This window comes from Pelophylax lessonae (assembly GCF_965119305.1).
Source record: "Pelophylax lessonae genome assembly, chromosome: 2".
NCBI classification, from domain to species: Eukaryota; Metazoa; Chordata; class Amphibia; order Anura; family Ranidae; genus Pelophylax; species Pelophylax lessonae.
In genome coordinates, this window is record NC_138769.1 from 393,316,312 (window position 1) to 393,337,874 (window position 21,563).

At 42.7% G+C, this 21,563-nt stretch overlaps 1 protein-coding gene across 1 annotated transcript in view; it reads right to left on the reverse strand.

The window, feature by feature from the left end:
- Positions 1-21,563, reverse strand: part of LOC309546692 (multidrug and toxin extrusion protein 2-like) — a gene marked incomplete at both ends in the record, with an annotated part of 151,864 nt that overhangs the window by 102,935 nt on the left and 27,366 nt on the right. Inside the window, 2 exons of the mRNA XM_082246406.1 lie at positions 7,219-7,287; positions 7,792-7,893. Coding sequence (XP_082102532.1) covers positions 7,219-7,287; positions 7,792-7,893 — 171 coding nt within the window. The remainder of the gene's footprint in view (positions 1-7,218; positions 7,288-7,791; positions 7,894-21,563) is intronic.

Here is a 21,563-nt window from a genome sequence, read left to right on the forward strand (position 1 = left end):
TGTGTCTAAGTATCCAAGGAGACCGCGTGCTTACGCTCTGACGCGTTTCGTCATCATGACTTCTACCTACTTTTAATGTAAGCAGTTAATTGAAGGGGGAGTGGGATATCAGTGTGTGTTGTTTTATTAATAAATTACCAAAACTATGTTACAGTATTGGTCCCCCCCGCTTTAGCGTTGCTGAGTGTCATTGATACTAGTGTGTTCTCTTTGGACACTGGAGTGTTAATTACACTTTGCTATATGTTTGTATGATTACAGAAGCTGCTTAATATTTGAATTGTTTCATAAGGGTTTATTTTAACAAGTTGTGTCATTACAATTGTTCTGAGCGCTGGGTGAGTGTTTGCTAGTTTGTCAACAAGCAACCACTTTTTACATTTCTCCAATAAGGTGAAGGTCTGTCCAGGTTGTCAAAGAGGGATCTACGGATACAAGCTAATGCTGAAAGCTCTAGAGAGTTAAAACCTGGACTTGCGACTAACAGATACTCTGAAAGAAGCATGATTGGTCCAGTGAAAGTGGAATCAGTTGCAGTTGAGAGATGGTAGTCTACCAAAAGGTCCCCTCGGACAACCATGACAACAGGTGACAGCTGAAAAACACAGAGAGACTGTATCAACAGCTTTACATGAAGAGCATGGCCATCTAGACCCAGATAGGACTTTCAAGCTAGTCAGAGACCCCTTTATTTTGTCTTTGTATGCAAAATGAGGACTACCATAGGTCTCAAGTTGTATTCAGCAAAAGCTGTACCCATGGACCATCTCCAAAGTTAAGGACCAATGGAATTGGTGTGCATTGATTTCTTGTGGCTGGAGCATAACTCGAGTGGGCAAGAAAATCTCCTGGTAGTAACCAACCACTTTACCCCGTACTCCCAGGTGTTCCCAACCAAAGACCAAAACTGTTGGCCTCAACTGTAGCCAGAGTTCTTGTGGAAAAGTTCTTACTCCACTATGGCCTGCTTCAGTGTATCTATTCCGATCATGGAAGAGACTTTGGGAGTAAGCTCATCAAAGGCCTGTTAGATCTGCTGGATAATTTAAAATCCAGAACAACCCCCTATCATACTCACAGGGACCCCCATCCAGAACAATTCACCGCACCCTTTTAGATATGCTTGTGACTCTCTTGGTTGAAAAGTTGTTTGGGAGGAAAACTTGACCACCTGTTAATCTTGCCTTTGGCATTTCCTTAGATCAGATGTCAATAAAATCACACCAAGGATATGTAGATCGCTTAAGAAAGAACTTGAAAACAGCGTATGAAAAAAATCTGAGGTCAACAAAACAAAAAGAACTTTGACCTTAAAATGAGAATAAAAGACTTGCAGCCTGGGGACAGAGTATTGCTTAGAAATCTGAGTGTTCCAGAGAAACACAACCTAGCTGACCACTGGATGTCTCAACTTTTTATAGTCTGCAAACAGCTGCCTGGGCTGCTGGCCTATCAGATCTACTCAAAAGGGAAGACCAGCCCACTAAAGGTATGGCACTGGAATAATCTCTTGTCCATAGCGGAAGCAGTTCAATGTTCTCACAACCTGATGCTACCCCCACTCAGACAGTTTCTTGCAGACCCTCTAATGCAGTTTTAAGACACCGTTCTAAACCAGATGAAGAAGACAATGAGAAAGAAGAGGTGTAAATAAAATTCATGGTGCCGCACTCCACACTATATACCTGAATACAATACCATGCTATAATGATATGTGATGATACACCAAATCATCACTGACTGTGAAAACTTCACACTGGACCTCATGCAACTTTGGGACCTTGATTTCCAAATGAAATGCAACATTTTCCACAGTCCTTGATGATTTGGGGGAGCCATGTCATCTGCTGGTGTTGGTCCATTGTGTTTTATCAAGTCCAAAGTCAGCGCAGCCCTCTACCAGGAAATTGTAGAGCACTTTTGTGGAGAATTGTGGAGATGCTGATTTCATTTTCCAGCAGGACTTGGCACCTGCCCACGCTGCCAAAAGTACCAATACCGGGTTAAATGATCAGGGTATCACTGTGCTTGATTGGCCAGAAAACTTGCCTGACCTAAACCCCATAGAGAATCTGTGGGGTATTATCAAGAGAGAGAGATGAGAGACACCAGCCCCAACAATGCAGACAAGCTGAAGGCCACTATCAGAGCAACCTCGGCTTCTATAACATCTCAGCAGTGCCACAGGCTGATTGCCTCCATGCCACACTGCATTGATGCAATAATTCATGCAAAAGAAGCCCCGGCCAAGTATTGGTATAGTGCATACTATACCGTACATAGACTTACTTTTCAGTAAGCCAAAATTTCTGTATTTCAAAATTTTTTTTTTTTTTTTTTATTGGTCTTATGTAATTTTCAAGTTTTCTGAGATACTGAATTTTGGGTTTCCACTAGCTGTGCTCCATAATAATCAAAATTAAGAGAAAGAAATGCTTGAAATATTTCACCGTGTGTCTAACACATCTATATAAAATATTGAGTTTCACTTTTTGAATTAAATTACTGAAAGAAATGATGATATTGATGATATTCTACTTTTATGAGATGCACCTGTACTATATATATATATATATTATATATATATATATATATATATATATCTATATATATATATATATATATATATATTTATTTTTGGTTAAGTGTAGGCACATAACAGCGCACAGTACTTAAGATAAATTGCTTAGAGAAAGAAGATTTGGGCATAAACTAGCTGTGGCCCTCTCCACCTGAAGAGACTGTTACATCTCTGCTCTATGCAAAGAAACAGACCCAGTGGTCTCCAGATCTGAGACACCAGGATTTAAACCTCAAAGTCAGTCCTTATAGGACCCGGAGGACCTCATAATGTCACCGACAGCAGAAGATGTAGAAACTGATCAAGCCCACATAGAGGTAACAACAGAAATGGATGAGGCTGAACCTGCTCTACCGCAGAAACCACGAACCAAGCAAGCCACTCGACTCCTAAACAGATTGACATACAGTATAACTTGGGAAAAAGCTCAAAAGAAGTCATCTACATGATGCAATGGACTAATGATAAGCTGACCCTCCTTACCATAAATTTGGTAGGGGGGGGGCCTGTACTCACTCCCTGACACACCTACAGTAGGTGGGCCATTCCTACATCATTGGCCAATTAACAAGATAGATAGATTCTGGGCTACAGCAATATGGAGAAGGAGACATTGCCTTTTATTCTTCTCTCCCTCTACTGAGATACTGATGTTATGCTGCACCACTCTCCTCTGACCAGCAGAAAATGCCCCTAGAGCGTGAGCCTCGCTTCTGGATAGGAGCATAATGGCTGCTAGTAGGCCTATCTTGAAGCGACGCAGCCCAATTAAAGACGATTTTGGGATATTCTAGTAGATATTCTTTTAGGGTAGGGTCATGGTGTAATAAATGCCAGTGGTTATTCAGTATATTCCTTAACTGGTGTTATTGGCCAGAGAATCGCGTGATGAATTTGACAGTAGGGGTATTTTGTTGCTTAGTATTAGATCTATACAGAAGTGATTTATGGGATTGTTCAATGCTTTGTTATAGGCCTTTCTTAGAATGGACTTGGTGTAACCTCTTTGTAAGATTTGTTGTCAGAGCAAGTTAGCCTGATGTTTGAACTCTGAAGGGTGTGTACAGTTCCTTCTCAGGTCTGATATATTGAGCGTAGGGGATGCTGTGGATTATTGCAGCAGGATGCACACTATGGGCTTGTGGATGGTATTGCCAGCAGTCTCCTTACGATATAGGCTAGTGGTTAAACAATGTTTGGCTCTGCTCTGGCTATCTCTATTTTTGCCTCTATTCCAGTGTTAGCTTTATTACATACATTCTATGAACAGTTAAGATGGTCTTTTGGTTACCTGATTGCTCTTTATATTGCAGATCCTCACACTTTGGGAAACCCTTTTTTGGGAATATAGTGTTTTACAATTGTCCTACCTTTTGACACAACGAGTGATATTGCTCTAGCTGGATATCTGTTACCCTGAGCATTTACAGTCATATAATTCAATCAACACTCTAACCCTGGTTACTCATTTTCTATGATTTTATTGTGAGGTGAGCATCTTTACACTACCTATCATGATAAGTTTGGGGTTAACGAAGCCTTAATGGGCTGCTATATGCCCCTTGTCCTTTTGGAAGCAGTATATTTTTTACACTATATATATATATATATATATATATATATATATATTTTATAGTAAGCTCTCTTCTAGATTGTAAGCTCTCTTCTAGATTGTAAGCTCTAACGAGCTCTACTTCCTCCTGTTTTGAACTGTATTGTAACTGTATTGTCTTCCCTCACATTGTAAAGCGCTGTGCAAACTGTTGGCGCTATATAAATCCTGTATAATAATAATAATAAATAGATGGTATGATATTATTGTCATGCAAGCTGATTTGATTGAGCCACTCCACACAAGTTGGCATCACTTTGAGGAAGAGCTACCTATGCCCCCCTTTATGTCTTACTAGTGGAGATGTGTGGGGTATGTGTTTCTATATATAACCTACACCTATCTGCTTTTAAATGGGGTGATTTGTCTCATTTTCCCTATTTTGTGTCTACAATTCTATCTCCTTTTAGGAGGGACAGTTTACTATATACGGTGCAAGGACTGTGTGCACCCCCACATGTGCCCTTGGCCTCTCTGCATGCTGTATTCCACCTTTGAACCTCGAGCACTGTATTTCTATTTTTGGCTAATTTATTAGTAAAAACTGTTTAAACATGTTATGAAATGTATTTATTGTTGTTCTCTTTATCCATCTAGAATATTAAATGAGCTCCTGAAGAATCAAAATTTTGTAAAACATGTGGAGCCTCCGTTATTGTTTCTGACCAATTCCAACTGTATTGGCTACCACTATTGGGCCCTGGGTCCCCAGTTGACCCCAGTTAGTGTTAGCTTTTGGTTTGGTCAGCTACTCAATTACACCAGTTTGATTTTTTTTCTGGTTTTATATATGATGTGTATTTTGCTTTGCTCTGAATAAACTTTTTGGATATTATATATGGGTGCCTAAAAAGTCCATGTTTCTCTTGTACCTATATAGTCTAGTGCAGGGGTGGGGAACCTGTGACCCATACAATCATTGCGTCCGGCCCCCACCGTGCCGCTGAGCCTGTGTATGCCAGCGGAGCTGTCAGAAGGAACCGATGGCTCCATCCTGACAGTGTGAGTCACAGAAAAGCTTCAGAAAAGGGTGGACCCGGGGCGCAGAGCAGTGCACCCTGAGCCCACCCATTTGTGTGACAATAGCGAATGAAAATTCGCTATTGTCACACGGATCCTCCTCCTGGCTGATCAGGAAGCGGGTCCGAGACCCGCTTCCTGATTGGCCGAAAGGCGAACCCGTGCCATTGGTCGAGAAGGAGGCGGGAGGACTCGAGGAGAAGCCGCCGCTGCAGGTAAGTGCACTGGCTTTCTGCATTGAAAGGGGGCAAGGTGTGGTCTCTCTGCATTGAAAGGGGGCACGTTGTGGTCAGTCTGCATTGAAGAGGGGAACGCAGTGGTCAGTCTGCATTGAAAGGGGGCACGCTGTGGTCTCTCTGCATTGAAAGGGGGCATGCTGTGGTCAGTCTGCATTGAAAGGGGGCACGCTGTGGTCTCTCTGCATTGAAAGGGGGCACGCTGTGGTCAATCTGCATTGAAGGGGGCACGCTGTGGTCAGTCTGCATTGAAGGGGGCACGCTGTGGTCAGTCTGCATTGAAAGGGGACACGCTGTGGTCTCTCTGCATTGAAAGGGGGCATGCTGTGGGCACGCTGCATTGAAAGGGGGCACGCTGTGGTCAGTCTGCATTGAAAGGGGGCACGCTGTGGTCACTCTGCATTGAAAGGGGGCACACTGTGGTCAGTCTGCATTGAAAGGGGGCACGCTGTGGTCTCTCTGCATTGAAAGGGGGCACGCTGTGGTCACTCTGCATTGAAAGGGGGCACGCTGTGGTCACTCTGCATTGAAAGGGGGCACACTGTGGTCAGTCTGCATTGAAGGGGGGCATGCAGTGGTCAGTCTGCATTGAAAGGGGGCACACTGTGGTCAGTCTGCATTGAAAGGGGGAATGCAGTGGTCAGTCTGCATTGATGGGGGCATGCTGTGGTCAGTCTGCATTGAAAGGGGGCACGCTGTGGTCACTCTGCATTGAAAGGGGGCACGCTGTGGTCACTCTGCATTGAAAGGGGGAACGCAGTGGTCAGTCTGCATTGAAAGGGGGCATGCAGTGGTCAGTCTGCATTGAAAGGGGGCACGATGTGGTCAGTCTGCATTGAAAGGGGGCAGGCTGTGGTCAGTCTGCATTGAAAGGGGGCATGCTTTGGTCAGTCTGCATTGAAAGGGGGCATGCTGTGGTCAGTCTGCATTGAAAGGGGGCACGCTGTGGTCAGTCTGCATTGAAAGGGGGCACTCTGTGGTCAGTCTGCATTTGAAAGGGGGCACACTATACCTTGATTACTGAAGACCCCATTCACACTTTTGTGACCTCAAAGTCACACAAATTTTTAAAGCGTTTTTTGCCGCAAAGCAATGCCTATTACATTTATGCATACATTTTGTACAGCCCCCGAATTATGTTACAAAAATCCAAATGGCCCTTGGCAGAAAAAAGGTTCCCCATCCCTGGTCTAGTCAATAGGATGTGGCACTTATTATTATCTACCTTTGCACCCATGGTACCACCCTGTGTTGGTGCAATCTTTATTTAATGCAGACTGCGTACGCCCAGGGCCAATCAGTTCCATGTGATTGCATAATGGAATATTACATATGAGTGGGCACAATTATCTGCAAGGGCCAGCAGCCTCCCATTGCTTTCAATGGGGCAGCCTACTTGCAGCTAATCACAGGAATCCCTACTGGGTTTGTTATATGTAATTGGCAACAGGGTGCAGCGGCAGCTGTAAATGCACCCTAAACCATCACCATTCCTTGGTGATCTGAAAAGCTGATAATGGATTTTAAATGAAAAGCAGATCATCCTTTGCATTCTAACAGTAATTTTTACAAAATAATCATGATGCATGGAGTTTGTTCACAAAAGCCTCCTCATTTCAGATATTCCTGGAACAATATAGTGCCCAAATTCAGCCTTCATTTAGAGAAAACCAAATGATCAGACAGATAATCGTTTTCCAATATACATATTTGCCTAAAGGGTCATAGAATACATTGGCAAAAAACATGTAAAAAAAAAAAAAAAATACCTGGGACATCAGTGTATCACATCCAGAACTCATTCCAGAACCAATTGATACACCAATTATATTTATAACCTGTAAATAAAAGAGATTGGTGAACCATATAGACTTCTACTATACAATGTAGAGGAGCAGTAAATGCGATTAGACAAAATTTGGGATTTTACAATAAAACACACTGGAATGCTGTAATAATATTGCATCATATTACCATGCATTTTTGTCCTCCTTTTTAAAGATGTGTGGTCATGATCTTTGGAACAGGGTCTGAGTAACCAATGTAACCCCCTGCTCACCATTTATTTATTCAAAACCCACAGAGTACACATATGAGGGTACTCCTATAAACATGGTTAATACAGGACAGGTACAGCAGATGCCATGATATACATCAAGAGAAAGTGGAAGAACTAGGGTCTTTACTAATAAACCAGTAATATTATATACAGACAAATGAGATTCGCATTAAAAATCGCATAAAAAAAAACATTGTTTTTATTCATATTACCTAATTAAAATAAGGATCTTCTTTAACAGAAAAAAGATAAATTGTAAAAAAGAGAACAAGTTTATACTTACAGATGAAGCAAGTGTAACAGAATCCAATTCAATTTTTCCTACATGGCCAGAGAACATGGAACTCACAATTATTATAAGCAGTACCATGATTCGAGATAAGAACTGAAAGGAAAAACAAAATACTTTACCTTGTGTTAGAATTATACTAACTAACACTGTATGTTTTGCTTTATTATATGAATACTGTACTAATGAATTAAAATTTTGCTAAACATAGTGTGGGAGAGGTGTGACAAAATCTTCAGAAGGGTGGCCATATCTGTCCTGTATTTTGGCTTTTTATGAAATGTGTGCCTAAATCAATCATTGTTTTAAGTTTATAGGGTTGTATCTGAAATGATAATTTCAGATGCAACAAGCACAACTGGTAGTGGCAAATGAATACTATGCATTGGATAGGAATACCCAGTAACAGCCCTGTGGACAGCTAAGACTAATAAGAGGTCTGGCTAATAGGTAAGAGGGGTATAATGCGTACAGGGAAGGGGGCAGTGTGTGCAGGGATGGGCAGGCAGTGTGTAGAGGGGGCTACTGGGTACAGTTAGGAGAAACATTGCATACAGAAACAGAGGAGCAGCGTGCCCAGTTGATCAGTTTAAAGAAGTTGTAAATTCAGAAGGTTTTTTATCTTAATGCATTCTATGCATTAAGATAAAAAAAGTCTTCTGTGTACAGCAGCCCCCCCCCCCCCCCAGGACCCCCTAATACTTACCTGATGTCCCTCTCTGTCCAGCAATTTCCACAAGTGTCTCGGATGTCTGAGAATGTCCCTCCTCATTGGCTAAGACACAGCAGCGGTGCTATTGACTACAACTGCTGTCAATCAAAGTCAGCTAGCCAATCAGGAGGGAGAGGGGTCAGGGCTCCATGTCTGAATAGACCCAGGGAGCTGTGACTTGGCTTGGGTGCCCCCATAGCAAGCTGCTTGCTGTGGGGGCACTCAACAGGAGAGAGGGGCCAGAAGCACAGAAGAGGGACCCGAGAAGAGGAGGAACCTAGTTGCTCCGTGAAAAACAAACTGCACAGAGGAGGTAAGTATAACATGTTTGTTATTTTTATAGAAAAAAAAAAGGAAACTTTACAATCGCTTTAATTCAGATAAATTCCCATGCGGTGTATATTTGTTGTTTATAATTAGACTAGTCACAGCATACACTTTCTTTTATCTCCGTCGTATAATAGTGATGCAATCTAATATAATCTTACTTAGAAAGTCTACTGGTGGTCTGTTTTCACAACTTCCTTGATTCCAAGTATGCTTTACAGCTTTTCCACTGCTGTGTAATTTTAACTTTTAAGACCTTTATATCCAATGGTACCTTGCTGTCCACAAGCTGTGATTTCAGTACTGACTCCACTTCCTAAGACTCCAGCTTTCATTATCTCTGTAGCTCAGAAGGCAGGATCAGTGAAATGTGTGACACAGCAGTGCCTACTCACAGGGTGAATTCAAGGAAGTTAAATTCAGGGTTTAGACTTGAAGACCAGTAGCTATAGCAGTAGAGAGGCTCACACTGACCAGCAGGATAGGTACAAGCAGGTCACCCTGGCAGATGATGTGGGCTCACCCAAGTTGTGGGGTTTAGGCACTAACCAGTTATCACCAAAGCTTCTGATGGTGGAGAAAGGTTTTGCTGTGTTTTAGTACCAGGTTGTGGTCCTCAGGATTGTCCCACTACTCGTAAGGATGGGAGCAAGCCAGGGTCCAGTAGCAGATATAGCTAATAGGTATCAAGCAGAAGCATAGCCAGTAAAGAAGCCAAAGATCAGTAACAAGTGGTTGCAGGTTGGGATCGAGCAGAAGTGGAGATGAGGAACAAGCCAAAGGTTGGTAACAGATGGTTGCAGGTTGGGATCAAGTGGAAGCATAGCTGGAGGGAGAAGCCAAAGGTCGGTATTGAGTGATAGCAAAGATACGGGCGGCAGCATGAGTGACAAGAGCTAGATAATGGCTAGAGAGAGCATAATAATCTGACAAACAGGAAAAGCAAAAGTACAAAGCAAGATTGTCCAGGGAGCTTCCCATGTGGCTCAGCAAGAAGAGATACTGCCAGAAACAGTAGACGCTAAAGGTTCAGATCCTGGTCTTGACAGCACTTCCCCAAAGGTTATCACAAGTAATGAAAATATTATCTAGATAAGCGGTCGCAAACTAGTCCAAGAGATCCCACAAAACATAATTGTTGAAAAGTTGTGGAAGTGTTGCAAAGGCCAAGGACCTAATGCCCATATCTGTTTCTAAAGGCAGTCTTATATTCGTTTTCTTGATGACTGTGGACAAGGTTATATACTGTATATATATACTCCCTGTAAGTTTAGTTTTGTAAATAATTAGGCAAAACAGAGTCTTTACAACATTTCAGAGATTGATGGAAGTGGGTAATGGTTTTTAATAGTGATTTTAGTCAAATTCCAGTAATCAATGCACAGACGCACGGTGGAACAGGGCTGCTACTGTAGGAGATGTTGAGTGACTAATAAACCCTTCTCTAAATTCTCATGAAGACACTCCCGGAGCACCTTTAATTCAGGTTCTGACAGATTGAAAAAGTGACCAAAATATATCTCTGCCCCTGGGAGCAGTTCAATGGCACAATCATAAAGGCAATGGGGAGGTATCTGATCAGCATTCTTTTTATCACAGACATCCCAGAATTCGGTAGCTACCACATCAACTTGTGTTGCCTTGATCAGTGGAGAACTTGTTCGACAAGGTTCCCTATGATGCTCCTTGCAATGGGGTCCATAAAATTTGTAGCATGTGCTTCCCAGTCAATGGAAGGATTATGGGTAGAAAACCAAGATGACAAGAAAAATTAATCATCGCATGATGGCCAGCATCAAATTGGACTAACAGAGGAACCGTTTCATGAGTAACAGGTCCTGACGATGAAAGGTGAACAATCAAATGTCTCCATTTCAATATGGGCAGATTTATTTATTCTATGTCCATAAAGTCCCCCTCAGCCCCAGGGTCCGGCATAGCAGAGCATAGAATTTCACATCCTCAGTGATACGTTTGATAGGGATGACAAAGTGATATAGTAGAGCAGTGGTCCTCAACTCTGGTCCCCTGGGCCCACTAACAGACCAGGTTTACAAGATAACTAAATTACATCACAGATGATCTCATCTCAGGTTGGGATCAAGCAGAAGCATAGTCAGGGAGCAAGCCAAAACTCAGTAACAAGTGGTTGCAGGTTGGGATCAAGCAGAAGCATAGTCAGGGAACAAGCCAAAACTCAGTAACAAGTGGTTACAGATTGGGATCAAATAGAAGCATAGTCAAGGAACAAGCCAAAGGTTGGTAAGAAAGTTGTAGCGAATATACAGACTGAAGCAAGTGACAAGCGTGAGATATTGGACAGAGAGAGTTGGCCCCTTTTCCATATGCGTTTTGCGGTGCGTGTTACATTTTTGCACCTGTTTTTCGTGCGTTTTTCATGCATTTTTCTATGCAAACCATATAGATGTGAACGTTACCCATAGAAAATCATGTTAAATGGCTTGCACTGGGTTTTTGCAAAATGCAAGCCACAGTAGGAAACGCGATAGTGTTACTCTAGCCTTAATAAGTGACAACTTTTTGTAACAAAACTACATTTTCATTATCATTTGTCATTTTCCAAAAACTTGTGGCAAAAAATGTGATTTAACAGTGTGTTAACAGATTCTCCATGTCTTCTGGTAAATATGATGGAGGGTCTGCTTTACAAAATGTGGTTATTTTGTGGGTGTTTCTACTGTCCTTGCATTCCAGGGCTTTTAAAATGTTATAGGTCATTATGAAATCAGATGTTTAATTGAAAGTCTGTAGGCGCTTGAGTGATTTTAGGCACCTCTATTTTTCTAAGCAGCAAAAAAGTCTCACATGAGAAGAGGAGTGTTTTTTGGTGTAATTGTATGTATGCCTATGCTGGTTGTGAGTAATAACTTTCTTAAATGACAACTTGTGAAATAAAATCTGTTTATTTACTTACATAATTTTCCAAAATTAGGACAAAAAAAAAATGACAGCTCGCGTCCCGGATTTCCTGTTTTTGACAAGAGCAGACTGTTTTTTGCCTTGATGTAAGTACGTTGTGATTTCTTAAATAAAATCTAGTTATACAGATTCACGCTATGGAGTTTACCCTTACTATTTCCATGTTCTACTGATATCACTGGAGGTTGAAAGGAAAATTTGCCAGAAGAATACAGCCAGGTGTAATAGCTGGATATCCCTGTTGAAAGGGGAAAGACATCTGGTGAGTGCAATAGCAGAAGGGGGGGGGGGGGGGGGGCACGACTGGAGACACCGGGCACACTGCATCCAACAGTTTACTATATAGTTGACCAAAATGGAACAAGGCTTTATCTTTCCAAAAATGAGCAATCTGTGAGGTGAAATTATCTGGCATTGTCTGCTCTTGTCAAAAACAGGAAATCCGGGACGCGAGCTGTCATTTTTTTTATATAGAGTGTGGAAGAGAGACATTGGTCCCAACAAGTAATATGCATTGGGAGAAAAATGACCACTCCACAACTTGGAATTTGGATGTATGGGGGCCAACCATAACTTTTCAATCTTTGTCTATTGGTTACAGGATTGGAGGGTGTACCAAGAGGCGATGGAATGAAGCTGATTAGCCAGGTTATATTTGGAGGTATTCGGAAAGGCAAGTTCGCCTTGCTCTTGGGCACGCAGCATATTAAACAGATCTAGCACTCCGGTGGCATTTATAGCTTCAAGGGAAATTAAGCAGGTCAGATTAAAGCAATTTGGGTTTGAGCTCTAGGAAACCAGGGTTATATATAAATAGTAGGTTACTTGTGTAGTTATGCCAACATCCCTAAAATTGAACAAGTGGTTATTTGGTTCCTCGGACCAGTGTGTGGGACTTTGAGGCAATGATATGAGAAACAAAAAGCAATATGCGTTTTTTTACGTTTATCATAAAACATATAATTTATAGCATGTATATAACATGAAATGTTAAGTGCTGGGTGGGTAAGAGGCCCATCCGTGATAGTGCACGAAAAAGAAAGGGGTGGGACACTGTGAATATTGGTGACTTTTCAGAAACACAGAGTCCTGCCATCCATAGGTGTTGGATGTTGCAGGAAGCGTCTCAGTCCAACGCGTTTCGGCTGCCTAAGCGGCTATGCCTTTTTCAAGGATATTCACCATATCTATAAAGATATTAATCTTTATTAGTGTCAAAAGAAGATTTGAAGCAATTTCGACTTGTATCATCTGTATTAATAGCTTACATTAGGTTTTTTGTACAGTTTCTCGATCGGTATATATGGAGGTGCCCCTCTTTTCTCCAGGGCAGCCACAAGATCCCCAAAAAGAAAAGGAGTGGCGGTAACGTATATTCTGAAAGACCAAGTGTGATTAGATTGGCATTTGAATGGTATGTATGGGTATCTTGCCATGATTATTTCAAAGGTTATACTCACAGGGTCCAGGGTGTACTGGTTTTCCAATGGTGAGTGCCCTTGGTTGTAATGGCTGTCCTTGGAAATATATAAGTGTTTGTGTTGACTATATATGTCCAGATGTTTTAGATATTTTGCATACAATTGGTCAGGTGGTGGAGTACCTTATGGGCTTCTGGTTGCCAGATGGTCTCTCTATCAGAAAGAACACACACCATTTATGACAATCAGGAAGATGTCCATGTGCCTATAATAATAATGAAATAGGTGCAATTTACCTTGTGGTGCTGCAAAAAAGCTTTTGGGGGGCTACAGAGCACTTTCTGGTAACAGGATAGTCTCTCTGTTGCAGGATGGTCTCTCTGTTGAAAAACACATCGATTTGTAGCAAACAGGGAAAATCCCATATAGTGCAGGGCTGTGTCAGAGTCCTGGATCATTATGTGCAGTACCTTTGTCCAGCAGGGGGAGTCCTGTCAAGAGATGGGGGTGGTCAGCCGTCCTCCAGGAGGTGCTTCCTCTCCAAGGTCTGGAGATGAATGGCACGCTCCAGGGATCCCCGGCGCCTTAAATATAGGCCGCGCATGCGCAGTGCTGCGCAGCGCGGTCCTATCTGTCAGGGCGGAAGGGCTTCACTCGTGCCTACCGCGCATGTGCCGAGGCTATTGCGCGGCCAGCAGCAAGGGAGTCCGTCCGCTGCCTGGCAACTAAGGACGCCGCCGACACGGAAGAGGAGGGGCAACCAGGATGCCGTTGGCTATTGGTGGAGCCGACAAGCCTCCGGCTCAGATGTCAACAACTGGTGTCCCGAACGTTGCCCCGCCTGGATGGCGGGGCTTTCTGTGCCGGGGGCTGCAATTGGATATTGGGAGGGGGTGCATCCAGACCGATCGAGTCCTGCATTACATTCATATGTCTTGTCAGAAGAAAATAACACAACAGTAATTCTGTATAATGCTTAACTTTTCCATTCTGAATTAACCACGCTGGTACATTCATATTTATAAGGGGAAGGAAATAAGATGTTGAAGGGGGAGGGGAAATGATCTTGGGGGATATAGAGGACTGGGGATTGTATGGGTGTCTGATGTCTGTATCTAGGGTGTCTCCACTCGTGGAGCGGGGGAAGATCATGGGGATTGTGTTGATGGGCAAGGAGGATTTGTTGTAAATGAATGAGCAAATTGCATAGGGTAAATAAAAGAGAGACAAGGAGACAAATCTTGTCTAAGTGATGGCTGGTGACTAGAAAGTTTTGATTAGTCAGTTTTGCCAGATACGAAGCCATCGAGGAAGGGTTTGAAGCTCTCTGCTTCATTGAGGCCAGGAGGTGTGGTCGCTCTGAGGCGTCTGATCCACCTCATCTCTCTTTGCAAGAGAGTTTTCTTCCAATCGCCCCCCCTCCCCGGGATATGGAGCCTGTCCAGGGCCATAAATCTTACATGGGGCATTTTGGATTGGTGCTTGTCTCTCACATGTCTGCCGAGTGGGAGGTAAAAATTGCACATCTCCATGGACGCCAAGTGTTTGCCAGCTCTCTTGCGAAACTCTTGTTTTGTTTTTCCCACGTAATATGCTCCGCAGTCGCACTCCATCAGGTAGACTACTGCTTGGGTTTTGCAGTTGATGAAGTGGGCCGGTGTGAATAACTCTCCATTCGGTAGAATTTTGGTTGTGCTTTTTACGATAACTTTGCATTGGGCGCAACCTCCACATGGGTATTGTCCTTACACGGGTCCTTTCTTGGTCCCTCTTTAAATTCACTGTGGACCAGTGATTGCTGGAGAGAACCAGCTTTCCTAAATGTGATTTGTGGCTTTGCTGGGAGTAGGTGTTTTAGACTTGGGTCACCGGTGAGAATGTGCCAATTTTGTTGAATGATTCTCCTGATTGAGTCGTGTTGGTTGGTATATCGCATAATAAGTCGATTGGTGTTTTCTTGCGGTTTGTCCATAGGTTTTTTGAACAAGATTTCGTGTTGCTCCTTGCTGTTCGCTCGGTTAAAGGCTTTCCTTAGACTTGTTTTAGAGTAACCTCTAATGAGTAGTCATGCTGTTAGTTGGTCAGACTCGCGTTTGAAATCTTTTTGGGTGGTGCAGTTCCTCTTTAACCGTAAGAACTGGCTATATGGAATTGATTGTTTTAGCACCGTGGGATGAAAGCTGTCCGCATGTAATACGGTATTGCCTGCAGTCTCTTTTCTGTAGAGTGTTGTATTTATGTTACCCTCGGGGTCTTTGTAGATCCAGGTATCAAGAAAACTGATTTTGGTTTGGCTATATTGCATGGTGAAATGCATGTTGAAAGAGTTTCTGTTCATGCGGTCCAGGCACTCTAGCATGAGGTCCTCAGGTCCATTCCACAAGATAAAAATGTCATCTATATATCTCTGCCATAGTGTTATATGGCAAGAGTATATAGAGTTTGTCGTCGTTGAGAAAATCCTGCTCCCACATGCCCAGGTAGATGTTGGCGTAGGATGGGGCACAACTAGTGCCCATGGCCACGCCACAGATCTGAAGGAAATGTAGACCATCAAAGCAGAAATAGTTGTGATGTAGAATAAAATGTAGCATGGAGAGAATGAAATCATTGAATTTTTGATCGTGGCGGCTGTGTTGACTGAGTACATGTTTGACTGCCAGTATCCCTTTTTTATGTGGTATATTACTATACAGTGATTCCACGTCAATCGTGACGAGGTAGGTTTCTGGGGATGCCGTCATGCCTTCCAATATTTGGAGGAGATGAATGGTGTCCTTGGTGTATGACGGGAGGTTTGTCACATGTGGGCGAAGGTGGGCGTCGCTCACTCTACTTATGTTCTCTGAGATATTCCCGTTCCCGGATATGATGGGTCTGCCTGGGGGGTTATTAACGTCTTTGTGTATTTTCGGCAAAGAGTAGAACGTGGGTGTTCTGGGGTACTTTGTTCTAATGTATTCCCATAGAGTTTTGGAGATAGCCCCTTCGTTGAGGGCCTTGTCGACTTTTTTGTAGAAGGTTTCGTTGTAGGACTTAATCATGAGTGGTGATATTTGCTTGTAGCATGTACGATTTTCAAGGATGTTCATACACATCTCCTTATATTTTGTATTGTCCATAAGGACAATGTTGCCGCCCTTGTTGGCCGGTTTTATGGTGATAGTATCGTAGCTTTTTAGGTCTTTGAATGCCTTCCTTTGTTCCTTAGTTAGATTGTCCTTCGTTTTGTTGATGTTGAGCCCTTCAATCTCCCTGGTTGTTTCTTTGACAAACAGGGCGACTGCTGGGTTTTGGCTCAGTGATGGGAATTTCTGGGATTTTTTCTGGAAGCGGGGTGTTTCAGGGTTCTCCCCTTCTTCATCACTATCCCCTTCCTCTGGTGTTGGAGTGGGGTCTTCCCAATCGACGTCAAGTCCTCCTTCCTCTAGTAGGATGTTAAGATTTCTTATTGCACGAAATTCCGCAGCTGTAAGACCAGGATCTTTGGCCTCGGGTGGGGGTTTGTTATATATCGCTTGAAATAATATTTTCTGTGCGAATAGATTCACATCTTTGATAATTTCGAATTTGTCGGCATTATTCTTCAGACAGAAGGAGAGGCCCAGCCATAGAACTTCTTCTTCATGTGTGGTTAAGATCTGTGATGAGAGATTAATTATTGATCTTTCTCTTCTCCATTTGTTTCAACCCCTGGGAATCGGTGACCACGGGAAGTTTGGTCTGTTTTAGGTTGGTTTTCCCTAAAAAAGCCTTTTGTTTTCTAGGGCCTTCTCTCAGTCTTCAGAAGATGCCTTGGGTTTTTGTACCTCCTTGTGACTGATTCTCTGCTTCCTCACTTTCGGTCTCCATTCTCTCCTCAGTTTCTTCTCTCTCATTGGGTGTTTGTGTTTGTCTTGGCCGTGGCCCTCTAGATGGTGGTCCTCTTTTCCGGTTATCGGATCCGGAGGCATGTGATGAGGAATCTGATGAGTAATAGGAGTTTTCATGGCCGGTATTTCTCATGCCAAATTGTTGTTTGTTTTTGTTGGTTCGACGAGTATTGTTCCATCTGTAGGCCCTCCTCTGGGCGAAGGCATTTTTATCCCGCCAATATTTTTTCTCCTTTTTTCGGAGGATTTGTTTACTGTAATTTTCTAAGTGATCCTTTAGTTTTTTTCTCTTCTTCATTATACATCTGAACGGTTTTTAATGGTGCTAGTTTAAGATATATTAATTTGGTTTCTTCATCGATTTTTTTGATTTGTCGTTCGTATTCCTCCTGTAGGAGGATCATGAGGTTTTTGGAACATGCGTTGAGTTGTTCTTCCCATTGTTGCTTCATTAATGCTGTTACATTGTCCATGGTCGGAAAGATCTGGATCCGAAGTCCAGCCGGGTTAATTTCTTGGGCAATGTATCTTTCAAATGCCTTAATATGCCAATGTAAAGATGATTTCTTTTCAAGTTGTCGTCTGAGGGTGGAAAAGAGCGCGAGTGTGTCTGACTCCTGTTGGTCTTTATTTTGAAAATCTGTTTCGATACTAGACATGAGGTTGTTCCATTCGTCCCCCAGTAGGTCCCCCATGTCGTCCCTCGTATTTGATTCTTCTTAAGTGGAAGTGATCACACAGAATAAGGATCACTATAAGTGTCCTCCCTCAATGTCCTTTCACTCTGCGTACAGAGATTCAGATGGGGGGGAAACGTAATTTTGTGTCTGTAACTTTATACTATATGGTTACAGTGGGGTTGTACCTTATGGGCTGTTAATGTCAGCCTGCCCGTGAGGGGAGGAGACAGTAATTAGAATATAGGAAAAGAAAATTGGAAAACGGAGTTCCCTATAGGTGATAAAGGTTTCTAGAGGTCATGTGAGGAATTGGATGACTTCCATCCGAAATTGAGTAAAGCGATTTGGGTTTGAGCTCTAGGAAATAAATAGTAGGTTACTTGTGTAGTTATGCCAACATCCCTAAAATTGAACAAGTGGTTATTTGGTTCCTCGGACCAGTGTGTGGGACTTTGAGGCAATGATATGAGAAACAAAAAGCAATATGCGTTTTTTTACGTTTATCATAAAACATATAATTTACAGCACCTATATAGCATGAAATGTTAAGTGCTGGGTGGGTAAGAGGCCCATCCTGTAATGTTCTGGTACCTTTGGGTACCCTAATTACTCTTTCATAAGTGTATGCGCCCCACCATTCTCTTTTGGTAAGGTGCGCATACACCTTTAAGACTGATGCTGTCATCACTGAGCGCCGGACTGGATGGCTATTTAGATCGCTGGCTCTCACTCACATGTGTTCGTTCAAACTGCTTTGTGCCTTGATGCTAACCTGTCTTGAAGCTCTCATGCTTGCAAGCATACCTCGCTGTCGGAACCACGCTGCGCTGATCCCTCTATCCCGCTACCGGATCATCCGCTCTTGCCGAACCTCTCCTCTGCTACATTGCTATTAGTGATAAGTACCCCACAGGGGAAACCTCTATAACCTTTATACTAAAGCTTACACTATCTAGCTCTGCATACTAAGGACTATTACTACATCTGCATTATCTAAGATTGCTAGCTCTTGAGCCTACTACCACCTGTTCTTGCACTGGGTTGATCTCTCTTGTATGTCCACCTGCTACTCTGTCATCTGCTACCATACATGATTGCTAAACCTATCTGCATCCCATCTGCTACTATCTTACTTTCAATAACATTTCCTTTCAAGTGTCTGTCATCTACCATCTCTACCCAACCTGTCTCTTCAGCCTATCATCACTGTGTTACTATATACATAAGTCACTCTAGGAAACATCTTATTGAGTGTGTGTATTTACTTGCTGAATTGAGATCATCCACACATGATGAGTCATTGAGAGTTGGGAATGGTGTCTCAGCGTTTCTCTACATGACTACTGAAGTGGAATATTTCTGCAGCTGAAAATCCACATCATACGTAAAACGCAGGAGCGTTACAGATTGAACGAACCACAAATGGATTCAGCAGAAATAACCACTCAGATGACAAAATTAAAACAGCAAGTAACTGCGTTAATACACGCACTTGCTGAATTAAAAGAAGACAATCAGGCTCTGTCGCAGCAGGTAATTAGACTGACACAACTTACCACTGCTCAGTCCCCTGAACCCAAGATAAATCCTCCTTTGGTATTTACAGGCGATCGCAAAAAATTTCGCGAATTTAAAAACGCATGTGAGTTACTTTTCTTGCTAAAACCCCGTACCTACCTTACTGATCACATTAAGGTTTGTACTATTATTTCTTACCTAACAGGCGATCCTCGGGCCTGGGCAGACTCTCTTTTTGAGAAAAGCGATCAGCTTCTCAACTCCTATGCCTTGTTCCTAGCAGAACTGACTAGCCTATGTGATGATCCCAATAGGCAGAGTACTGCCGATCTTCAATTAAGATCCTTGAAACAAGGTAGGAGACCTGTAGAAGACTTTGTCGCAGAATTCAAGAGATGGACCCTTGATTCAGAATGGAATGATGCATCTCTGAAGACCCAATTTAGGCTTGGCCTATCAGAGGCCGTTAAAGACGAGCTCGCCCGAGCGGATCTGCCAAAAACCCTGGATGCATTGATACAACTCAGTATCACCATAGATAGAAGACTACGAGAAAGAAAGGCTGAGAAAATGGGAATGCCATTATCCAGTTCTTCTCGGATTTCGGCCGTTGACCCCGTTCCTATGAAGGTAGGAACCATACGCCCACCTCTATCAATTATGGAAAGAGCCAGAAGACGATCTGGTAATCTCTGCTTGTACTGTGCATCCCCGGATCACAAGATAAACGTCTGTCCCCTAGTCTACAAAAAGAAGGGTGAGTGTTCACATGTCCTCCTAGGGGGATTGACAACTTCAATCACTAACCCTTATCTTTCTGTTTGCTTAACATTACAGTGGGACCAGAACAGGATTACTACTAAGGCCATGATTGACACAGGATCTTGTGGAAATTATATTGACATACGTTTTGCTGCTTTAAATAAAGTTCCTATTATTTCTAAACTTAAACCTGTCTCAGTGAGTCTTATTAACGGTGTTCCTTTACCCTCTGGTCCGATCACTGATCAGACACAGGCACTCCTAGTCACTACTAACGGGTCTCATATGGAGACCACTACCTTCGATCTAATACCTTCACCCCACTTTCCTATTGTTTTGGGACTTCCCTGGTTGCACACACATCAACCAACCATAGATTGGAAGGAACGGACCCTGACCTTCCTCTCTTGCTATTGCGAGGGTACGTGTAACCTCCCGTCTTTCGGGAAGATCCTGTCTGTGGTGACAGATGAGATTGCACCACTATGTTATCAGGATCTCTCTGAGGTTTTTCTTGAGAAAAATGCTCAAGCACTACCTCCTCATCGAGACTATGATTGTAGCATTGATCTACTCCCAAATAGCAAATTGCCGTTCGGTCATGTTTATCCTCTTTCACAGGATGAACTTTCCCATCTCAAAGACTATTTGGATGAGAATTTGGAAAAAGGTTTTATTAGACCTTCCACTTCTTCCACAGCAGCAGGACTCTTTTTTGTCCGCAATAAGGACTCAAGTCTCAGGCCTATCATCGACTATAGGCAATTGAATGCTATTACAATAAAGGATCGCTATCCTCTACCGCTTATCCCTGAGCTCATTGAGCAGGTGCGTGGAGCTACCTATTTTTCAAAATTGGACCTGAAAGGAGCATACAATCTCATTCGAATCCGTGATGGACACGAGTGGAAGACTGCATTCAGAACCAGATACGGATTGTTCAAATATCTTGTAATGCCATTCGGGCTATGCAACGCCCCTGCAGTTTTTCAACGATTTAGAAACGATATTTTCAGAGACTTACTAGATGTCTGTGTTGTGGTATATCTGGACGATATACTTATATATTCACGATCCCTGTCTGAACACATAAGACATGTAAGACTAGTATTATCGAGATTGCTTGCACACAACATTTATGTGAAACTGAAAAAATGCTTGTTTCATAAAGAAGAGGTACTCTTTCTAGGCTACATCATATCCAAAACAGGAATCGAGATGGACATGAGTAAGATATCCTGCATTCAGGATTGGCCTACACCAACCACACGCAAGGCGCTACAGCGATTCCTTGGATTTTCTAATTTCTACAGGAAGTTCATTAGAAACTTCTCTGCCATTGTGAGACCCCTCACACAGCTCACTAGCATTAAAAAACCATTCAAATAGTCAGATGAAGCAAATAAATCTTTTCACCTGTTAAAGACAAGGTTTACTTCTGCTCCCATACTACGCCATCCAGACCCATACCTCCAATACATTCTGGAAGTAGATGCGTCAAACATGGCAGTAGGAGCAATACTCTCCCAACGAC